At 29.4% G+C, this 18,866-nt stretch overlaps 1 protein-coding gene across 2 annotated transcripts in view; it reads right to left on the bottom strand.

The window, feature by feature from the left end:
• Positions 1-8,828: 8,828 nt before the first annotated feature.
• LOC142329597 (proton-coupled amino acid transporter-like protein acs) overlaps positions 8,829-18,866 on the bottom strand; it is a 95,511-nt gene continuing 85,473 nt past the window's right edge. For both annotated transcript variants that reach the window (XM_075374309.1, XM_075374310.1), the window contains 4 exons: positions 17,459-17,731; positions 16,590-16,768; positions 14,715-14,884; positions 8,829-10,797 (listed from right to left, as the gene is read on the bottom strand). In XM_075374309.1, coding sequence (XP_075230424.1) covers positions 10,550-10,797; positions 14,715-14,884; positions 16,590-16,768; positions 17,459-17,731 — 870 coding nt within the window. In that variant the 3' untranslated portion in view covers positions 8,829-10,549. The remainder of the gene's footprint in view (positions 10,798-14,714; positions 14,885-16,589; positions 16,769-17,458; positions 17,732-18,866) is intronic.

Genomic DNA, 18,866 nt, shown 5'->3' with positions numbered 1-18,866 from the left:
ATAATTAATACAAACATAACCTTGGACTAGAGGTACTTTTTAACAATGTTACAGCTGACTTTTTCTCTATATTAGCAAAGTTTTAAAATAATTGTAAAGAATTATGGGAAATCCATTTACTACTGTATTGTAAATTTGTTTTCACATTCCTTGAACTGACGAATCGTACGTATATTAAGAGAACTTAATTAACGCTAGATATACAGATCATATAAAACTTATTAATAACAAAAGTGATATTTACACTAAGTGTAATAATTAACGTACAAAATAGCAACAGAAAACAGCGGTACTTAACGGATCAAATCGACTGCTACCCCTCCCTCCACCAACATAATAATTCTCCTTTTTCTACAAATTATAGTAGGTATAAAGATTCAAATTTTATTTCAATAACAAAAAAAAAAAAAAAACAGAAGAGATAATGTTAATATGTAATGTGTAATATAAGTAGACTTGCTATACGGCCCGGTTTGAACGGGATAGTCCCATTTTTAGAGTGTTGTCCCAGTGTCCACCCTGTTGCCGAAACGTCCCGGTCGGTGAATCTGATTCATAGAAAAATAATGAAGGAGTCCATTAATATTGAATTGTAGGTAAGACTGGGGGTTTGCTATGAAACCGCTATGAAAAAATACCCACGTCTTTTTTCTTCGTTTTATTACCCAGTGATAACTTGACGTGTTGCAGTTAGCGTGTTCGTATAGTTAGAAATCTGGATGTGTGTAATGTTACATTAGGTTAGGTTGTTCTATACATTACATGGATTTGAATGCTAGATCGTGGATACCGGTGTTCTTTGGTGGTTGGGTTTCAATTAACCACACATCTCAGGATTGGTCGAACTGAGAATGTACAAGACCACACTTCATTTACACTCATACATATCATCCTCATTCATCCTCCGAAGTATTATTTAAAAACGGTAGTTACCGAAGGCTAAACAGGAAAAAGAAAGAAAGGTTGTTCTATACAGTCTTATAGTTTTAAATTCAAGAATACCAGAAATATCTTGTAAGTTTACCAAGAGCCTGGAAAATGATTTTTTTTTTTTTTTTTTTAAATATGCATACTCATGATGATAAAGTTAAGGGTGGATCACAATTTTTTGTGACTCAGGTCATCATTCAGACACAAACTACTATTTAAAAACAAATATACAAAAATAGTTTTTTATCTGCTCGGATTTCAAAAGTAACAAATTTTTTTAAGAGAAGCAATCCTGTGGATAAAGAACTGAACATAGCTGCAAAAAAAGCAACTTTCAGTTATCATACAGCGAATCATAGCTTGAGCTTAATTCAAATGTGTGCTCTTCAAAGTTAATTTCTAAATATTTTGGACAAAAGTTTTCTCTATGAAAAACAAACTGTGAAGCAATTGTGGTAAATATAATAGCACCTTTAGCACTTTAAGAGTTTCATGAAGATTTAGCAAAATTGAGTTTTGTACACTAATTATTGATACCTCAAACTGAAAATAAATAAAAATGGTCCCTGTTATTGTGTTCTATTTCAAACAAGAATCTGGAGTGCAGGTTAAACTTTTAGATTTTAAATATGTTCTAGGTGAAACTGCAGAGATATTATCAAATCATTTTTTCTCAATTAAGTTAAAATAACTTAGCACAAAAAATTGTTGGGTTTTGTGGTGACAATTGCAATACAAACATTGGAGGAGTGAAAAGAGGAGGAAAAACAACATTTTCACACTGATTGTGAGTGACCTTTCTTTTTTTGTTTAGCCTCCAGAACCATCGTAACGTATTACATCAAAGGTTGAATAAGGATGATACGTATGAATGTAAATGAAGTGTAGTCTTGTACAGTCTCAGGTCAAACATTCCTGATAGATGTGGTTAGTTCAAATCCAACCACTAAAGAACACTGGTAACCACACGATCTAATATTCAAATCTGTATAAAAGTAACTGCGTTTACTAGGAATTGAACCTTAGAACTCTCGACTTCGAAATCAGTTGATCTGTGATGACGAGTTCACCACTAGATCAAACCGGAGGGTTGGATCTACCTAGATCATGAATAACTTATGTAGATCAATCACTGGTATTGTTTGTGGGTCCATGTTGTCTGCAATTATACTTAGACTGCTATTGATTCCCTTCTTATTGAAGCGGAAACCTTATAGTTAAAATTTACATATACTTTCACATTTATACTGTATGCGTGACATGCCTTAAAGAATTTTGTGAATATGCAGAAATTGAATACTGTAAGGTTTTGCAGTATGGAAATGCAAGATTACTTTCACCGATGCCAGCAATTAAAAGAATTTTACAACTATTCAAAGGACTAAGGAACTATTTGTCTCACAAATAACGTACCCAGTTCTAATAAAAGATTCTTTTGATAAATGAAATGAGCCTTGTGATGAAGGCTCACGAGGTGAGCCTCATGAACAAACCTATGGTTTGTTCACAGCCAGGTATCTTTATTTAACAAAATTATTTTAACCATGCTAAAAACAAACCAAGTGCCACTGAAGTTACATTTTCCTTGTAGAAATTTAGAGAAAATCTGTAAGAGAGAGAGTCTGTAATTCTATTCCTTCTCGAACAGAAAATCTTCTAAAAATACAATAAGAAAAAGCTCAGCTGGATTATAATAATATAAAAATGACTATGGCATTCTGTGATTGGTTTATTACTTACATAGACCTTTCGGAAAATAGTTTTGGGGATTCCCATGAATTTACCTGGGTAAATAAATATATATCTTGTTGGATGACATTGAAAGAACAACTGAAAAGATAAACAACAATCTTGATAAAGCCATGATAAATACAGATGACCTCTTTGATGTAGTTGTTACGGCTAAGAAGATTTGGTGCATTAAAGTGGGAGTTTGGGAAACAGAAGAGAAAGACAACAACAAAAAGCTATAGAGAAGAAAGTGGTTGCAATTCTTCAGCCATGCTAGGGGAAATGACATCCCAATTTGCAATCTTGGACTGATAACTGAGTACATCTTTTGCCTTCCTGGAACATCAGCTCCTGTAGAGAGAGTGTTCTCATTGATGAACAACACTTGGGCAGATGAAAGAGATTTAATACAGGAGTCAACAGAGCGTGCAGTGATGCTGTATAAAGTTAATTTTGGACTTATTTATACCAAATTTTTGACAAAATAAAAACAAAAATGATATATTGAGAAAGGTGCATTCAAGAAAAAAATATGACTGGTTTAACATTTAAGAAACAAGTTTAAGTTACACTTTTCTACAAATTCTTTATGTAATTTTTAATCTTTTATTTAAATACAATTCTCTAGTAAAATTCTTTCCTTTTATTTACACTTTGTTATGTGTTAAGTATTATATTTGTATGTTATATAGATCAAATACATTACATATAAATTATAATGTATTAACATACATTCAATTTTTAACTGCAGCTTATTATAATTTTTAACTGTACCTATCCACCTCAACTCTCCTCCCTGAACCCTCTCATGCTCTTCAGGTGTCCCAGTTGGTCAATAAAAAATTATGGCAAGCCTTTAAAGTTAATATTAAAAATTAACTTTTTAATTTTTGTCTGTCAAAAACACGAATGTCAAAAAAATGTTTAACAACAACATGTTAAACAGCAATGTTTGTGACAGACATTATTAATATTAGGATAATAAAAGAGCATGAGGGTGACAACTTTGTATGTAGTATTTGTATATAGTATAAATTTTCTTCATAGTTTTTTTAATTTATTAAATATACATATATATAGCTTATGACACTCACAAAATAACATAAGGATTCTAACGCGGGATCAAATATCTAAATCGGTTCAACCATTCAGATGCTACGGTGTAACAAACATACATACACCTGAAATACATTACATTCCTTTTTGGGCAGTCATGTAATAATTATTAATAATAATAACGCAGAGGTTTATATTTTATGATTATATGTTTTATATTTGTAAAAATTATTTTAATAACAACTACTGTGCAACACGATAGAAGAACATCATTTAAATCAGTATAAATATAATTATCATTGTAATTTGCTGAATTATGTATTTTTTGTCGTCACTGAATCAATGGATATATTTTTATCTAAGAATATGTTTTCACATTAATTTCTAGTAACAGATGTACCTTGTAAACAGTACATTCGTATGCTATACAACATTAAATAAGGTCCATTTCTGAGTGTATCAATTAATTTTTGTTCTGATTTGGTTCCATGATGAGTTTGTATTATACTAGCAAATACCACATTTGAATTTTGAAAATCGGAAGATTGACTGCAAATATATAATAACATATCCGATTAACTGTGATCTGTTATCAAGAGAGTACCTGATATGTGCTAAAGTTAGTCTTCAGCCTACCAGTGACAGCTCACATATAGGCACTGTGGAACAGCAGCATCCCCTATTTTCACTTGATATTATCGATAACATTTAATATAATGAGTCGTTTTTTCTTTAATTCTTTCTTTATACTTGTACAATATATAATTCTTAAGCTTAATGTCAGTAGCCGTAGCCCAGTTTATGAAAAAGCTACAAAACTCTTTGTATGGAACTGTCCAAACACGGCATGGTGTTTGGCTGTTGTGTATGTGCACAACAGCCAAACAACATGCCGCTGGAGCCAAAACAGTTGTCAAATTCTACTTCCTCTAACCACATGTCCTAACTAGTTTCTGTTTCTTTTATTTAGTTCCCGCATAAGTGCTCTTTCTTCTTTACTCTTTTTCATTACATCCTCATTCCTCACTTTATCTGTCCATTTTACTTTTTCCATCCTTCTCCATATCCACATCTCAAAGTGTAAGTTATACTTAAATAAAATAACTGAAAAACATTAGAGAATAATAATGCACGAGGTATTTGTTATACTGGTAATTAGAGTAGTGATAGCTGATCCTAAAAAATAATTTAATGAAGGTGAATTTGGCAGTATCAATAAAAAATGTAAGCTAAAAGACATTGTAGATTCACAAATTTTATCTTTGTTGAATATTATTTTGCGTATACTTAAGCTTGATTACCCAAATACGAGCTACAAACTGTAAGTTAAAAATCTACTTTTCCCTTTTAGTTAAAAAAACATATAGATGGTGAAAAATATATACAAGTACAAACATTACTTAACAATTTTATGCAGATTAAAATGATGAATTTAAGTCATTTTTTTTAACAATTTTTTTTTAGATGAGTTATGGCACTCCAAATATGTAGCCAAGATGGCTTGGACAGACACCATGTGTTCTTGTTCTGTGTTCAAGTCTTGTGCTTCATCATACCATCTATTTCAGATCTTTTTTTTAATTTAAAGAGAAAATTTCTTTATTGGACTGGTGAAACTTCCAGATAACAGAAGTGCATAATTTTTTAAATGTAAAATTAAGTGATTTATGTAGATGATTTGAAGATATTTTTAATTTTTTCAACATTGCTCAGCAATGTATAGTTGAAACATAAAAACTACAGTCTAATGTTTTTCTAATATTTAAAGAACTTTCACAAGAAAATAAATAGAAAAACTTAAGGTAATCTTAATTTAGAAAATTAACAGTCAATTACAGGACTAATACCCAATTACAGCTAACTCCCTGCTTATTGATGATGAGCCTTGTTTAAATTTATAGATTTGCTTGTGCAATGTAAAATTTTTTCTCCTTAGAAGCACTGAAAAAGATTTCCTTTGCAGAGATAGCAATAAAATAATTACACCCATCATGTTTGAAGCTTTCAGCTTTGCCAGTTTTGTACTCATTTTCACGCTCACTTTATTTATCTTTTAGGGATTTGTAATCAAAATAAGTTTTCCTTACTTTTCATAGACACACCCTTGGAAATAACTGTAGATGGAAAAAATTACAAATAAGAGACTAAATGAGTTGTTGCAAGCTTTTTAACTTAGAGTTTCTACTGTACCATACTCTTAAATGGATGTTAACTCTGTAATTTATATTTTCTTGAAATTGTTTTTTAAACTACTTTGTAATATAACCACTTTTTTGATTTAAAACTATTTCAGTTTGAAAAAAATTCATCTTTTATTTTTTAATCAACCATACATCTAACATCATTTGTACAACTGGGATGGATTATTAGATATATGTCATGAAAATTGGAGGTAACCATTCTGAAATTACAGTTACAAACATATACACATTCATGACTAAACTAGAATGGATTGTTTGACTAGCTTTTAACAAATTACCATAGTTCTTCAGTCAGGTATAAACAAAATTGCATTGTAGGTGTGGAGGACTACTTATGCAATTACTGGAGAATATTTTTAAGGTTCATTAAGACTAAAAACAAATGTTTGACAATCCAATGTACTGTCAGTCAGCTGTTTCTTCTCATATCCTCTTCATCTTGAATGCCATATCTGATTTTTAATGAACTTGTTGAAAGAGATACAGTTAGTTATACAGGATGAGCAACATAAAACCAAATCCATAACGTAACCACTGCAGAATCAGTAGGTTATATTGGAATGAGATTTTATGAATTATACGGATAAATTAAATAAGAAAAACATAAACGTAATTTAAATGTTCGTTTTATTTACCTTATTGTTACAAAAAATGTTCAAAATGATCATTCTGGGCATTGATGCAATTCTGTACTCGACTGATCATATTGAGAGTTGTCTGATACAAAACGTTGTTGTCAATTGCGTTGATTTCTTGTTGAATGTTCACCTTCAATTCAAATTCTCTCCTTTAAGTAGCCTTAAAGGAAAAATTGCAAGTAGACAACTCTGGGGCTACATGAAGCTGTCACTGACAGCTCGTTCATTTGTGAAAGCTGCATCAACGTGATTCAGTAAAACGTTTGATGTGTGACACATTGCTGCGTCTTGTTTGAAGAAGCTGTATTCTTTTTCATTATCAGTTAATTGTGCATAAAATCCTTCGAATATTATGAGGTATACTTGTGTTCTGACAGTCCGGTCAAAAAATAAGTCTGGTCCCACTGTACAATTACTGGAAAAGGCATACCAAACACCAATTTTCTCAACGTGAAGTGGATGCTCGATTATCTTGTGAGGATTCCTCGCCATCCAATTCCAGGTGTTCTGGAAATTAACATGGCCGGATAAATGAAACCATGCCTTGTCTGACATGAAATATGACATTGAGTCTATTTATCTACTAACAATGTTTTTGAGTAGCCAGTTGCAATAATCAAGTCATTTCGGTTTGTCTGTCTCCTTCAGTTGTTGTACAGTTGTAACGCAGTATGGTTTCAATTTTAATTCATGAAGAATTTTATGACAAGATTTTTATATAACACCAGATTGTTGGGATAACTTGGTAATGATTTTTTTGGACTGGCAGTAATTCTCCTTTAAATGTCGACAATGGCCTGTGGAGTCCTATTGGATGGTTGCCCATTTCATTTTGCATTTGAAATCGAACCTGTTGTAAGCCCTTTTTTAAATAAATTGTGTATGCTACTCTTCGCTGGGATACAAGCATTTGGAAATTTTTCCTTGAATACTTTACATGATTCTTCAAATAATCCAGAACGAATAATGAAATATAGAACTCAACTATAGCTATTCTCTCCTGGATTGAATAAGGTATTTTCTTTCTTTTTCCTGTTTAGCCTCTGGTTAAAACCTTTCAGATAATACTTCAGAGGATGAATGAGGATGATATGTATGAGCGTAAATGAAGTGTAGTCTTGTACAGTCTCAGTTCGACTATTCCTGAGATGTGTGGTTAATTGAAACCCAACCACCAAAGAACACCAGTATCCACGATCTAGTATTCAGATCCATGTAAAAATAACTGACTTTACTAAGACTTGAATGCTGGAACTCTCGATTTCCAAATCAGCTGATTTGGAAGACGTGTACACCACTAGACCAACCCGCTGGGTTGAATAAGGCATTTTACATAAACACAACTGCACTCACAATATTGCACTGCAACAAAACGTATACTGCAATGACACATAACCACCTGACAAACAGCAGTGCCAATCAATAGTAACATTACTTTCTATAGTAGCCTCACCCCTATGCACACAATACAACTGCCGCATGACTGTGCACCACATTCTCGTGGACTGCATATGTTATGCGGCATTGTGTCGTCAATTTAATCTACCTAGAAACATCCATTATATCTTGTGCAATAATAATGGAATTTTGGACCGGATGTTTCTCTTTTTGCATAGTACCAGGTTACTGCGAAAAGCTTAATATTGTCATATATGCTTTTCTGAGTTTTTTAATAATTTTAACCTTTACTTTCAATTTTGGTTTTTTGGTTCTATGTATTTAATCTTGCTATCCAGGGAGGGGACTTTTGCACAACCCATCGGAATTAACTAAGTTTTATATAGTTTCTTTATTCGATTATTTTAACTTATATTTTATCGACTTCGTCTGTGGTATTAGTATTGAGTTTTATTTTGCCTTCTTGGCTTGTTTTAATAAATTTTTATTATATGATTAATATAATATATTCACACCTTATAAAATTTATTATTTTGGAGTTATTTTACCCTTTTATTAATAAAATTCCGGGCGATGATAACGCCCAGGTATTTTTCGCCCAAAAACAAAAAAAAAAAAAAAACATTACATCCACTAGTCGCACTAGTTGTGTGAGTCTTTCATAAATACTGTTGGGTTGTGGATTCATTATGCGCTCAGTTTTATGTTGCTCGCCCTGTAAATCAAGATACAATTACTTGTACCTGGATTTTAATTTCAGATAGATTCCATCAGAAAAAACTGGCAAATATGCATACCCTTTGGAGAAGGTGGACTAAGCTGAATGCATATTTTTATAAAATTGGAAGATGAAAAAAACATTAGATTTACACCATTTAATTTTCTTTTTAAAAAACATTCTTCATCATTCTTTAATGTAAAAATATTCTATACAGTCACTCAGCTTATTAACAAACAGGTACTAAAAGTAATACATTTTGTTAGAAAACCAAAATCAAAAATACATTTTACCATACTTTTTTAAGTTAAACAAAAGTAATTACAAAATTCTCATGAAATATTACAAAAAAATCTCATTTTTAACAGTTATAAGAATAGAAAATTATATAAAATTTTAATTATTTCTAACAGCTTAGAATAATATTGTAATCAGTGAACTAAATGTATGCAAGTATGACCGTTTACATATCAATAAAGTCATCAGTCAATAAAGGTTGCTAATTGCAAGTCAAAATTATTAAAATTTAATAAATAGTTACTATTTAATTATTTATGGTTGATATATTCAGATTTAATAAAAAAAATGTAATTAGTTCAGTCAAATAATAAATATTAGTAATATAATTTTACATAAGTGGGTAAATATGCTTACCCATAATATTTTTTATTAATCTCCTCAAGCAAGTGTGAGGAGTTCAGTCTATACAAATTACAAAATTAAAATATACTATATATTTTCAAATAGTGATTCATACTTTATGTTTTTAAATCAGTTTAAAAAGTTTATCAAATAGACATTATCTAAATATCTTCAACCAATTTACAACTTGTATCAAGACAATTAATTATTAATAAGTAATAAAATAAAATTAACCCTTCACTAATCTAAAATAGATCAGTAGCGTCAACATAAATTAAGCAGAATTTGCACTTACAAGACATTCCAATTGATAAATATAATGTAAAAATAAAATAACCTGTCTGAAGTATTTCACAAATAATAACTGTAAAATGATGTTTTTTAATGTGCTTCTAAATTTCCCATTACAATGTTTTAAATATTACTAAGTAATACACAACGTGTAATTTCACGTACCATTATTTTACTGTTGAACAGTTAATTTAAAAATTAAATTTCATAAAACTATTAATTTTAATTTATTTTAGTTATCAATATTAAAATATTTTCAATTCTTATTAAACAAGAAAAAATGTAGAATTAAAAAAAAATTAAACTAAAGAATAAATATTATAAAAATAATGTATCACATATCTTACAATTAGTATTACTCAAATTTATAGTTTTATATTTTAATACAATAAAACTTTTTAATCTTTTTTTTTCATATCAAAAAGCAAACATATAATGTTTACTTTGAATTCATTTCCATTATTTTGAGAACAGTAAAATATTAATAATTGTAGCCCATAATTTCTTATTAATTCCAATCATTAATTTAAAAATATATAACTAATATTTTTTAAAGAAATTTAATGATAATAGAATTTTTTATTTTTTTTTAAATATATGAAAAAATCCAATCATTTTTATAAATTTCATCATCAGTATAATAAAAAATAAAAAACATACATAAAGGTTTTTTACAAATCAAATCTAACAACAAAATTTCTATTTACACATTCTATAAAGATCATGAATCATATAAGATTTTTACTTATTTTTTATAACTAAAAATGAAGTAAAATAACAAAAATTAATGCTAAAACTTCTGGAACAATATGTTCCAAATTATACCATCAGTGTTTTTTCTAAGAATTCAAATAATGAATTCTTAAAAAAAGAAAACTGATTTTTTTATTATAACAAAAAAAAGAAAACTTTTACTGTTTCTCAGGCAGTAAGAGTTTTTTATTTCAATAGAAAAACTTTTGAATTATTTCATGCACACTGGTTGAACCTCCGATTATAAATCCAAGAAAGGAAATTAATATTATCGTTAAATTTTTGGAAAAAAATAAGAAAAATCCTAAACCTTTATAGTAGTCCCAATATGTTAACATTTGCATAACAGCCGGCATTGATAAGCCTGTTGTTGAAAGACAAAGAGCACCAACAAGTGAAATAAATAACTCTAAATTTGGGATAGCTACAGCAAATCCAACTGGAACAAAATAAAATGAATACAAATATTATAAATAATTAACATACAACTCTTAAATAATATAACAAAATAATTGTTTTGGTTATATTTCAGTCTATGATATTTATTTCTTTAATTAGTTGTTGGAGTGTGCATTGGATGGAAAAATGAGTAAATATACAGAATAATAAGTAAATATGCAGAGGGATAAAATAAATTCTAGTATTTTCTGAGTGATGTATACAAAAAGTACCTAATGAACATTTTTAACAATTGCTGTCAGGGCATGTTGAAAAAACAATATTTACAGCATTTATTTATAAATTAATACATTTAAAAAAATATTATTTATAATGCTGTGCTGCACTGAACTGATTCATAGACATCTCATTGTTGTGGAAAAATCATGGAAGAGTTTCTATGGTTCTCATTGCCCTTCTGCAATGTTAGAGAAATGATGTTGGCATCATTTGTTCAGTCTATTCCTCAGCCTCTGAGTTTTTTTACTTCAATTTGTTTATTACTTCTAAGATTCTCAATTTTCATTAACTGAAAGTTTTTTTTACTTCCTGTCATATTTGCAGAAACAAAAAATTGTACAACAACAGAAACTTTTCTGTTTTGTAAACAAAACAGAAAATTGTAGCATGTATCAGGAAAACTTTCCACTGTCAATTTTTCATTTTTATACTGGAGAGATTTAAGCAGGATTAATTAATTAAATTTATCTTTACATAATAATCTAAGGTCTGGTCAAATGTTTTGTATCAGATTACCTGTTGTGACTGATCCACACTTTTTAGTTCACTATAAGTTTTCACAAAGGAAATAAAATGTCAAGCTTTAAAGCGATTAAAAAAATGTTATTAAAGTGATCCTTTACATTTAAATTAAATCAAAAAATTTTCCTTAGAATGATCAACAAATTACATTATAGTAACTAAATATAATACATTTAAATTAGTAAAATTTGTCAGCAATTTTTGCTTTTAAAACTGAGTAATGAAAAAAATTTGATGGAGTTAAAGAGGCTATTTTAAAACATTAATAGATTACAAGACTTCATACAACACAATACATATAACATTATAACAACACAATACAAAATTCTTAAAATTTCCAATTTCAACTTTTATGGAAAAAATCCCACAATTTTAATTTTATATTTAAAACTTATTTAAGCATTTTGCATAAGGAGAAGAATCTATTTTTCACCCAAGCTAGAACAAACCAATGCTCAGTTGGAGCTGTCTTTCAATTTTTATTTTTTATGATAAAAATGAATTTTCTAATATGCGTGAAAAATGCCAAAGTTGATTAAGAATCAAACCTAGAACCTACTGAATAAAAAAGGCAAAGACTCTACTATTCCATAATAGAGACTGCATTATGAAGGAATGATTTCGATTTCCTTATAAAAAAATTACATACCACTTTTAAAATATTTTGGCAAACTAGATCAAATTTATAACCTGAGTATTTTTTTCAAAAACTGAAAATTTGTGATTACTAAGTACAGTGAGATTGAATTGCTCTCTATCTCTTTTTTTCAACATTTAATTAATTACACAATAAAAAACTGGTGTTCTCAATAGTTGCTAAATTTTTAAACATCTTACCTGTCTCCTTTTAGTTCATATTAAATATATTTGGATTACTCACTTCATAATCAGTATTATTGGGTAAACTCTGTGATGGAGTGTAGTATATTTATCTTTTATTCAGAAGGGTTAGGTTAACATTTTTCATCTATTTTAAATATTACAGATCATATTACCATACCATACCATACCAGCTTTTCAACTTAGAAAATTTCATGAGATTTTTGTTTGCGTGAATTTGGGAATTTTTCTAAGTCCTATCTGGTTTATAAGGGGGGTACCTTTCCTGCATTACAACTCTACTACCCTTTCTTACTTTACCAATTCTGGATGCTATTAATTGTGTAGTGAGTAGTGGTTTGTCGGTAAGGTTACTTTCCTAATACTGGCGCACAGCTGAACCCAGAAGGCCACGTTATCTAGCTATCGGCTGATGCTGAATGGCTTGTGGCTTCTGAAAGGATTAAGATTGGCTGGCAGTCATGTCAGATCGAACTCCGGAGGCCCAACATAAATTGCTTTCACTGTTGGGCAAGCTGCCACATAACTGCCCAATGTACTGGCCCAAACTGAAGCCGCTGTTGTTTCAACTGCAGCGAAGTCGGGTACATAAGAGTGCAATGCAAGGAGCAGCCTAAGTGTGTGGCTTGTGGTCAGTCAGGCCATTGAATGAGGACCTGGGTTTGTAACCCAAGACAGGGGGATGTGGTATCCAGCAAAGTGAAGGAAGATAGGCATGCAGGTGACATGGTGAAGATTGCCGGGGGATCTGAATGGCAGCAGGCATGTTGCACTTTGGACCAGCCAAGGCAGATAGGCAAGATTAACAAAAGGACAGAGAAAGGGCAGGCACATACAGGTAGTAAAGATAAAGGGAAGACTACCAAAGAATTCGTAGGGCAGCAGGCACGCCTTACATTGGACAAGACGAGCCAGGGAAGCAAGAGCACTGTAAAGAAAGAGGAAAGGCAGGCACCCACCGACCCTAAAGAATTGTGGGGCTGGTTGGATGATTTAGATGGAGATAAGTGGTGTGAAGTAGAAAACAGTGACCTTGATGACTGGTGCTGTTTAAGCCACTAGTTTGACAGAAACCAAAGTCAGTATCCATTAGGGATGAGTCAAGCATATTTATACATGAAGACTGACAACAAGAAGACCAGGACCGGTGAGCAAGGGGGTGAAGCACAGCCTCCTGCAGAGTCGTTGTTCATCCACGATTGTGGTGTGGATGGGTGACAGCGATGATGCACAGGGACTGTGCATCTCCCATGTTCAAAGACATCTTCTGGGGCTGTGTAATGCTTAATTGTAGGTCCAGCCCCAGGAAGGGAGTCCGGTGAGATAGGAGGTTTAGTCGGTAGGGCGCAAGCATACATACACACTCTTTATAACATCTTGCAGAACCTGTTAGCGAGCCTGACACTCTGCCTGTAAATGGGGTTTCTCCAACTCACTGAAAAAAAATGTTTCAAGTTAATTTAATTTCTAAGAATTTAGTTAAAAATTTTAGAACTCGAACTTCTCTCTAACAAAAAAAAAGAGATTTATTAATATCAAGAAAAGATATAACAATTAGAAATATATTTTTATGGAATATAGCACTTTATGGTAATGAAACTTGAACAGCAGGAAAAACAGAAAGATGGGCCTTTTCAATTAGCTGTTGTTAAAGGTGAAAATTAGGTGGGTTGATAATGATGACAAAGAGATCTTATTCAAAGAATAAGAAAATAAATAATTATTTGGCAGAATCTTGTGCAGAGATAACTAGGTCAGTTTGATTCCTGTATTTAAAAAAATTAAGTTTAGTTAATTTTGAAGCAGATAGAGCAGTTGAAGGTAAAATTTTAGAGGAAGATAAATATTTTTATGAATAAAATAGATAACTGAGGACATGCTTACAGCTGTAGTCAAGTTCTGAAAATGTTTTTAGACATTATATTTAAAAAATTTAGTTAAAATATGGTGTTAAAGATTCATAGTTTTAAAACAACCTTTAGAAATGATAGGGTATTGTACTTTTGAGTAAATATGTAGCTTGTAAGCTAAAGTAGCATGTAAGTTTTATTGTTCAGGTCAAATCCTTCTGGTCAGGTTGAGAACTTTTCAGTACATTCTCACACAATCATAGTAAAATTCTATAAAACAAGTAACTCTAAAATATAAAAAGGCAAAAATAAACTTAAATATAAAAAGGAATATGAACTGGAGAGGATAGACATAAATATTATTCAATTGTAACTATTTTATAAACACACATGCATTCAACGCATTTGTCTCTATTGTTCCTTCATGATCCAATATTACCATTAGTGTATAAAGAGTAATACTTACAAGTAACTAGGACTAGAACAGTTCTCACTACGTACTCCCAGAATAACCTTTTCCCTTCAATCTTCTGACTCATATACTGATTCCATGCAATATCAAATGCAACATAGCATGCTAATGCATGTGTTATAAAAATAGAGATTGCCAACATAAGTTTGACAGACTGTGCTAATCTGAAAAAAGTTCACAGTTGTTAATATCATTCGTAATTTCATTTCTATTTCATAAAAAGAATCTAATTTTAAATATATATATATATATTTATTTTACTTTTCTAAATTCAATTATTTTTGGAACCATATTCCTCTGTACTAATATATAAAATTATATTTATTTGATCAACCTAAGTACAGAACAATAAATAAAGTAGGATGACACCTTATTTTATCATATATGGAAAAAACATTTTTTTAAATTTCTCACATCAGTTGCAATATTTTTTTTTTCAAATTGTTTACAACAAAAAATTACACATAAATATTATAAGATAATAAAAAAGTTTTTACTTTTTATAAAAGACAATAAAAACTTTGTTAAAATTTCATTATTAGACTTTTCAAATATGAGTTACAAAAATCAATGATTCAAAGTTAAAAATTGGAATTAAAATTAAACATGTTTTCAAATTAGATCAATCTAGGTAAATATGGTTTCAAAATCTGCAAATGGTGAGAATCTACTAAATACCAATTTTATTGTAGTCAATTAGATTCTAATAAAATTTACTCTGTCAGTGGCAGCAATATATTCAGAGTTGGTTGAAGCTTGAAGTTGAAAAAACTTTTGTCATGCATTGCCATTAATTAATTCAATATCTATCCCTTTGTGCTGATTTGCTATATTTTAAGGATAAGCAAGAAATAATTGTAGAAAGTAATTGAAAGCATTAAGAAATTTTTTTAAGAATTATTTCTTGTGTGAATCTTTCAAATAAGTGAAAGAAGACTTTCAGTTGAAATTTCTCCAGTTGCAGTTCCCAATAAATCAACAGTAATGCAATCAATGTATAAATTTCAAGAAATGTAGAGAATATAAAAAGTTCAGGCTGACCATGTTAACCATAATAGTTCATGAAAATGTGAAAAAAGATTTAACTTTATCGTCTAAAAAATCTCTTAAAAGGTTATTCTCACCAACTGGTCAATTAACACCTATGCTTCAAGAGTTACAAAAAAATTAAAAAATCATATTTACAAGTATGTCACCGGTGTTATTCACGAAAGTCTTTACCCTTTTCATGATCAGTCATTAAATGATAAAATTGGCATTTGGTATGTGGTCTCTTAGTATCATGTAATAGGTCATCTATTTCTTTTATAAAACTGTGTGAAAGTTAAATTTATTATGGTTTAATCAGACAGTTTATTGCCTAATAGAGGAAAATGTATAAGAATGTTATTTTCAGCAGTACATTGTTATCTAACTTAATGCTAATGATATGATGGTCATCGTTTTGATCCCAAAAAACTTTCACCTTCCCAGTTTTCCAGATCTCACATAACCAGATTTTTTCTTTACAGTTGTTTAAAAAGTGCAGTTTTTCAGAACTTACCTCATATAATTCATGAAATGAAAATTAACATTGAAAGTAAAAAAGTTTTTTAAAAATTTTAAAGTAACATTTAATCATTTACGTAAACATGCTGCAAATGTTAATACAAGTAAAGAATCTTCATAGAGAATCATTTTATCATCTCTCATGAAATTTAAGGTAAGTGCTGATATGGGTATTTTTGTAATCTGTGATTTGTATTGCAAAAAGTTTAAAATTTGAGTTGCATCCTTTTTGAAACAGCCTGTAGAAATTATGGTGATATTTAAATATAAATTTTTTCATTAAAATAAAAATTTTAAATCATTATAATAATATTAACTTACATTTCATCAGAAGGTAAATTGAGTGTGATACTGCCTTCTGCTTTATGACCAAATTTCAAATATCCAAAGAAACCAACAACTGTATATAAAATTGTTATTGGCATCAAAGCGCAGTTTAGAACTCCAAGTGGACTACCAAATAATTTTGGATCTTTCATTTCATTTTCAAGTGGCATTACCTGAAAAAAAATTGTCATCTTTAAACTGGAAACAGAAACACAATCATGAACACATATTCTTGAAAAGCATGTAGGAAATTTTGTTAACAATTACAAACAATTTATTTACTTTTAGTACACTAACTAACAGTCACTATGTCCAATTAGAGCTACTGTAATTTTTAAGATGAAAAATAAGTTTTGTAGTGTGTGAAGAAAATGCCATCTGTCTGGGATCTGAACCTAGTACCTTCCACATAAAAATTAGAGATGTTACCACTATGTCTGAAGGTTAACAAATAAACTAACAAAAATAACTCTTTTCTAGAAAATATTTTTAGCAATTTCTTACTTACTATAAATAGGGCATTTTATAGCATAATTTAATATACTAAAAGTTTTATCTTACATGTCAAAATAGGTAAAACATTCATATGAATAATAAAAAATCCAACAGAGACAAAGAGTATTGTTTTAGATATAAATAAGAAAAAAAGCTGTCAGAAAACATACATTAAGATATTGTTTCATCAGAACCTAAAACATAATTTTTTTTCTGAAGAGAAATTAACAGGCTATGCCTTTTCAAAGAAATATTATTAGTTAGGGATGCTAGTAAACTAAATGTAAATGTATATTTTGGCTTTAAATGTTTTAATAAATATTCAGTAACATCTTAATTATATATATGAAATAGTTAAAAAAACTTACCACACCGATTGCTTCCATAGCAAATAGAACTGTACCAAAGAAAAGAGGCATTCCCTTAAAACTGGCAACAGCTGATCTCTCTGAAAGTGGTGGCAAATCACTAAAGACATAGTATGCTGTAATAGCAAAACTAACAACTGTAAAAACATTGGCAACTGAGCTGAATGGAGCTAAATATTTTAAATTTCTAACCCAATTAATTAAAATTAGTGGAATAAGCAAAATGACCATATAGACTCTGACATCCACATCAGAGATATAATAATCAGCAACCTGTAACATAAAAGAAATAATAAATTTTATAATAATAAAAAAATAAATTTTAGGAAATTGATATTTTTTGTTTATATTAATCTTTTTATTATAAAATTTCTTAAACATGGTTCCACTGCTATATTTTAATAAAATAAAAGTAATTAAAGTGATAAATTATAAATAAAATTAAAATAAATAAAGTGATATATCCACTTTATCAACAAATAAGTTAAGTCCTCGAGGTCTTTCGATTTTTCAAACCATCATCACGAGTTAAAATTAAGTCAAAAGTTAAAATATGTATACAGACATGACTTTTTACATGTTAACAGTATACTGAAGAAAATATAAAAATACTCTAGTGGATTGAAATGTAATTAAAAGAAAAACCATGTTATCAGAAATTATATTTTAATTATTTTATTATGATTTTAGTTATAAGTATTTAGAATGATATTAATCTGTTTCTGCCATTGAATATCATTAAAATTATTTTAACTCACCTTTAATATTGTCAAATTGTCATAAACATTCATGAGCATTTTCAGAGTACTTTAAATCACATCTTCATCAGATGAGTTTATTAAAAAAAAATTAAAATTGATTATTATAATAAGAGCTATCACATTATGAAAAAGACATCTGCCTTTCAGTCCTTTGATAAAACTGATTATTTGAACATAATCTATATCAGAAGTAATCGATTTAGTATCATATTTCTTTAATAATTACACATTATAAAAACAGATATAATAAAAAAATGATTAAAATTTGGTAGTGAAAACAGGATCAGAGAAATTATACATTTAATTCAATTCACTTATGACTATTCAAGTTTAAATTACAAACAAACCACCAAAATAATAGTTTCTATTTCCTCCAATAGACTACAGTTCATATGTTTTTTAAGTAACTTTTTTATTGCAGAACATCTATCTAACATTAAAAGAAATTTTTTTTTTTTTTTTTTAATAAACTTATCTGGTGAAAGTAGCAACTTTTACTTAAGTGCTGATGAGTACATGACAACTGAAAAAAAACATTAAAATGAGGTACTATTAAAATAAAAACTGAATAACTATTGTTTTATAATTCTGCAAGAATCTTTCCATTTAACTTTTTAAGCATATGTAATTTCCATAAATATATAAAA

The sequence above is a fragment of the Lycorma delicatula genome, chromosome 8 (genome assembly GCF_047948215.1).
Source record: "Lycorma delicatula isolate Av1 chromosome 8, ASM4794821v1, whole genome shotgun sequence".
Lineage (NCBI taxonomy): Eukaryota > Metazoa > Arthropoda > Insecta > Hemiptera > Fulgoridae > Lycorma > Lycorma delicatula.
The sequence above is the reverse complement of the archived record's forward strand: the minus strand, read 5'-3'. Positions and strand labels throughout refer to the sequence as shown.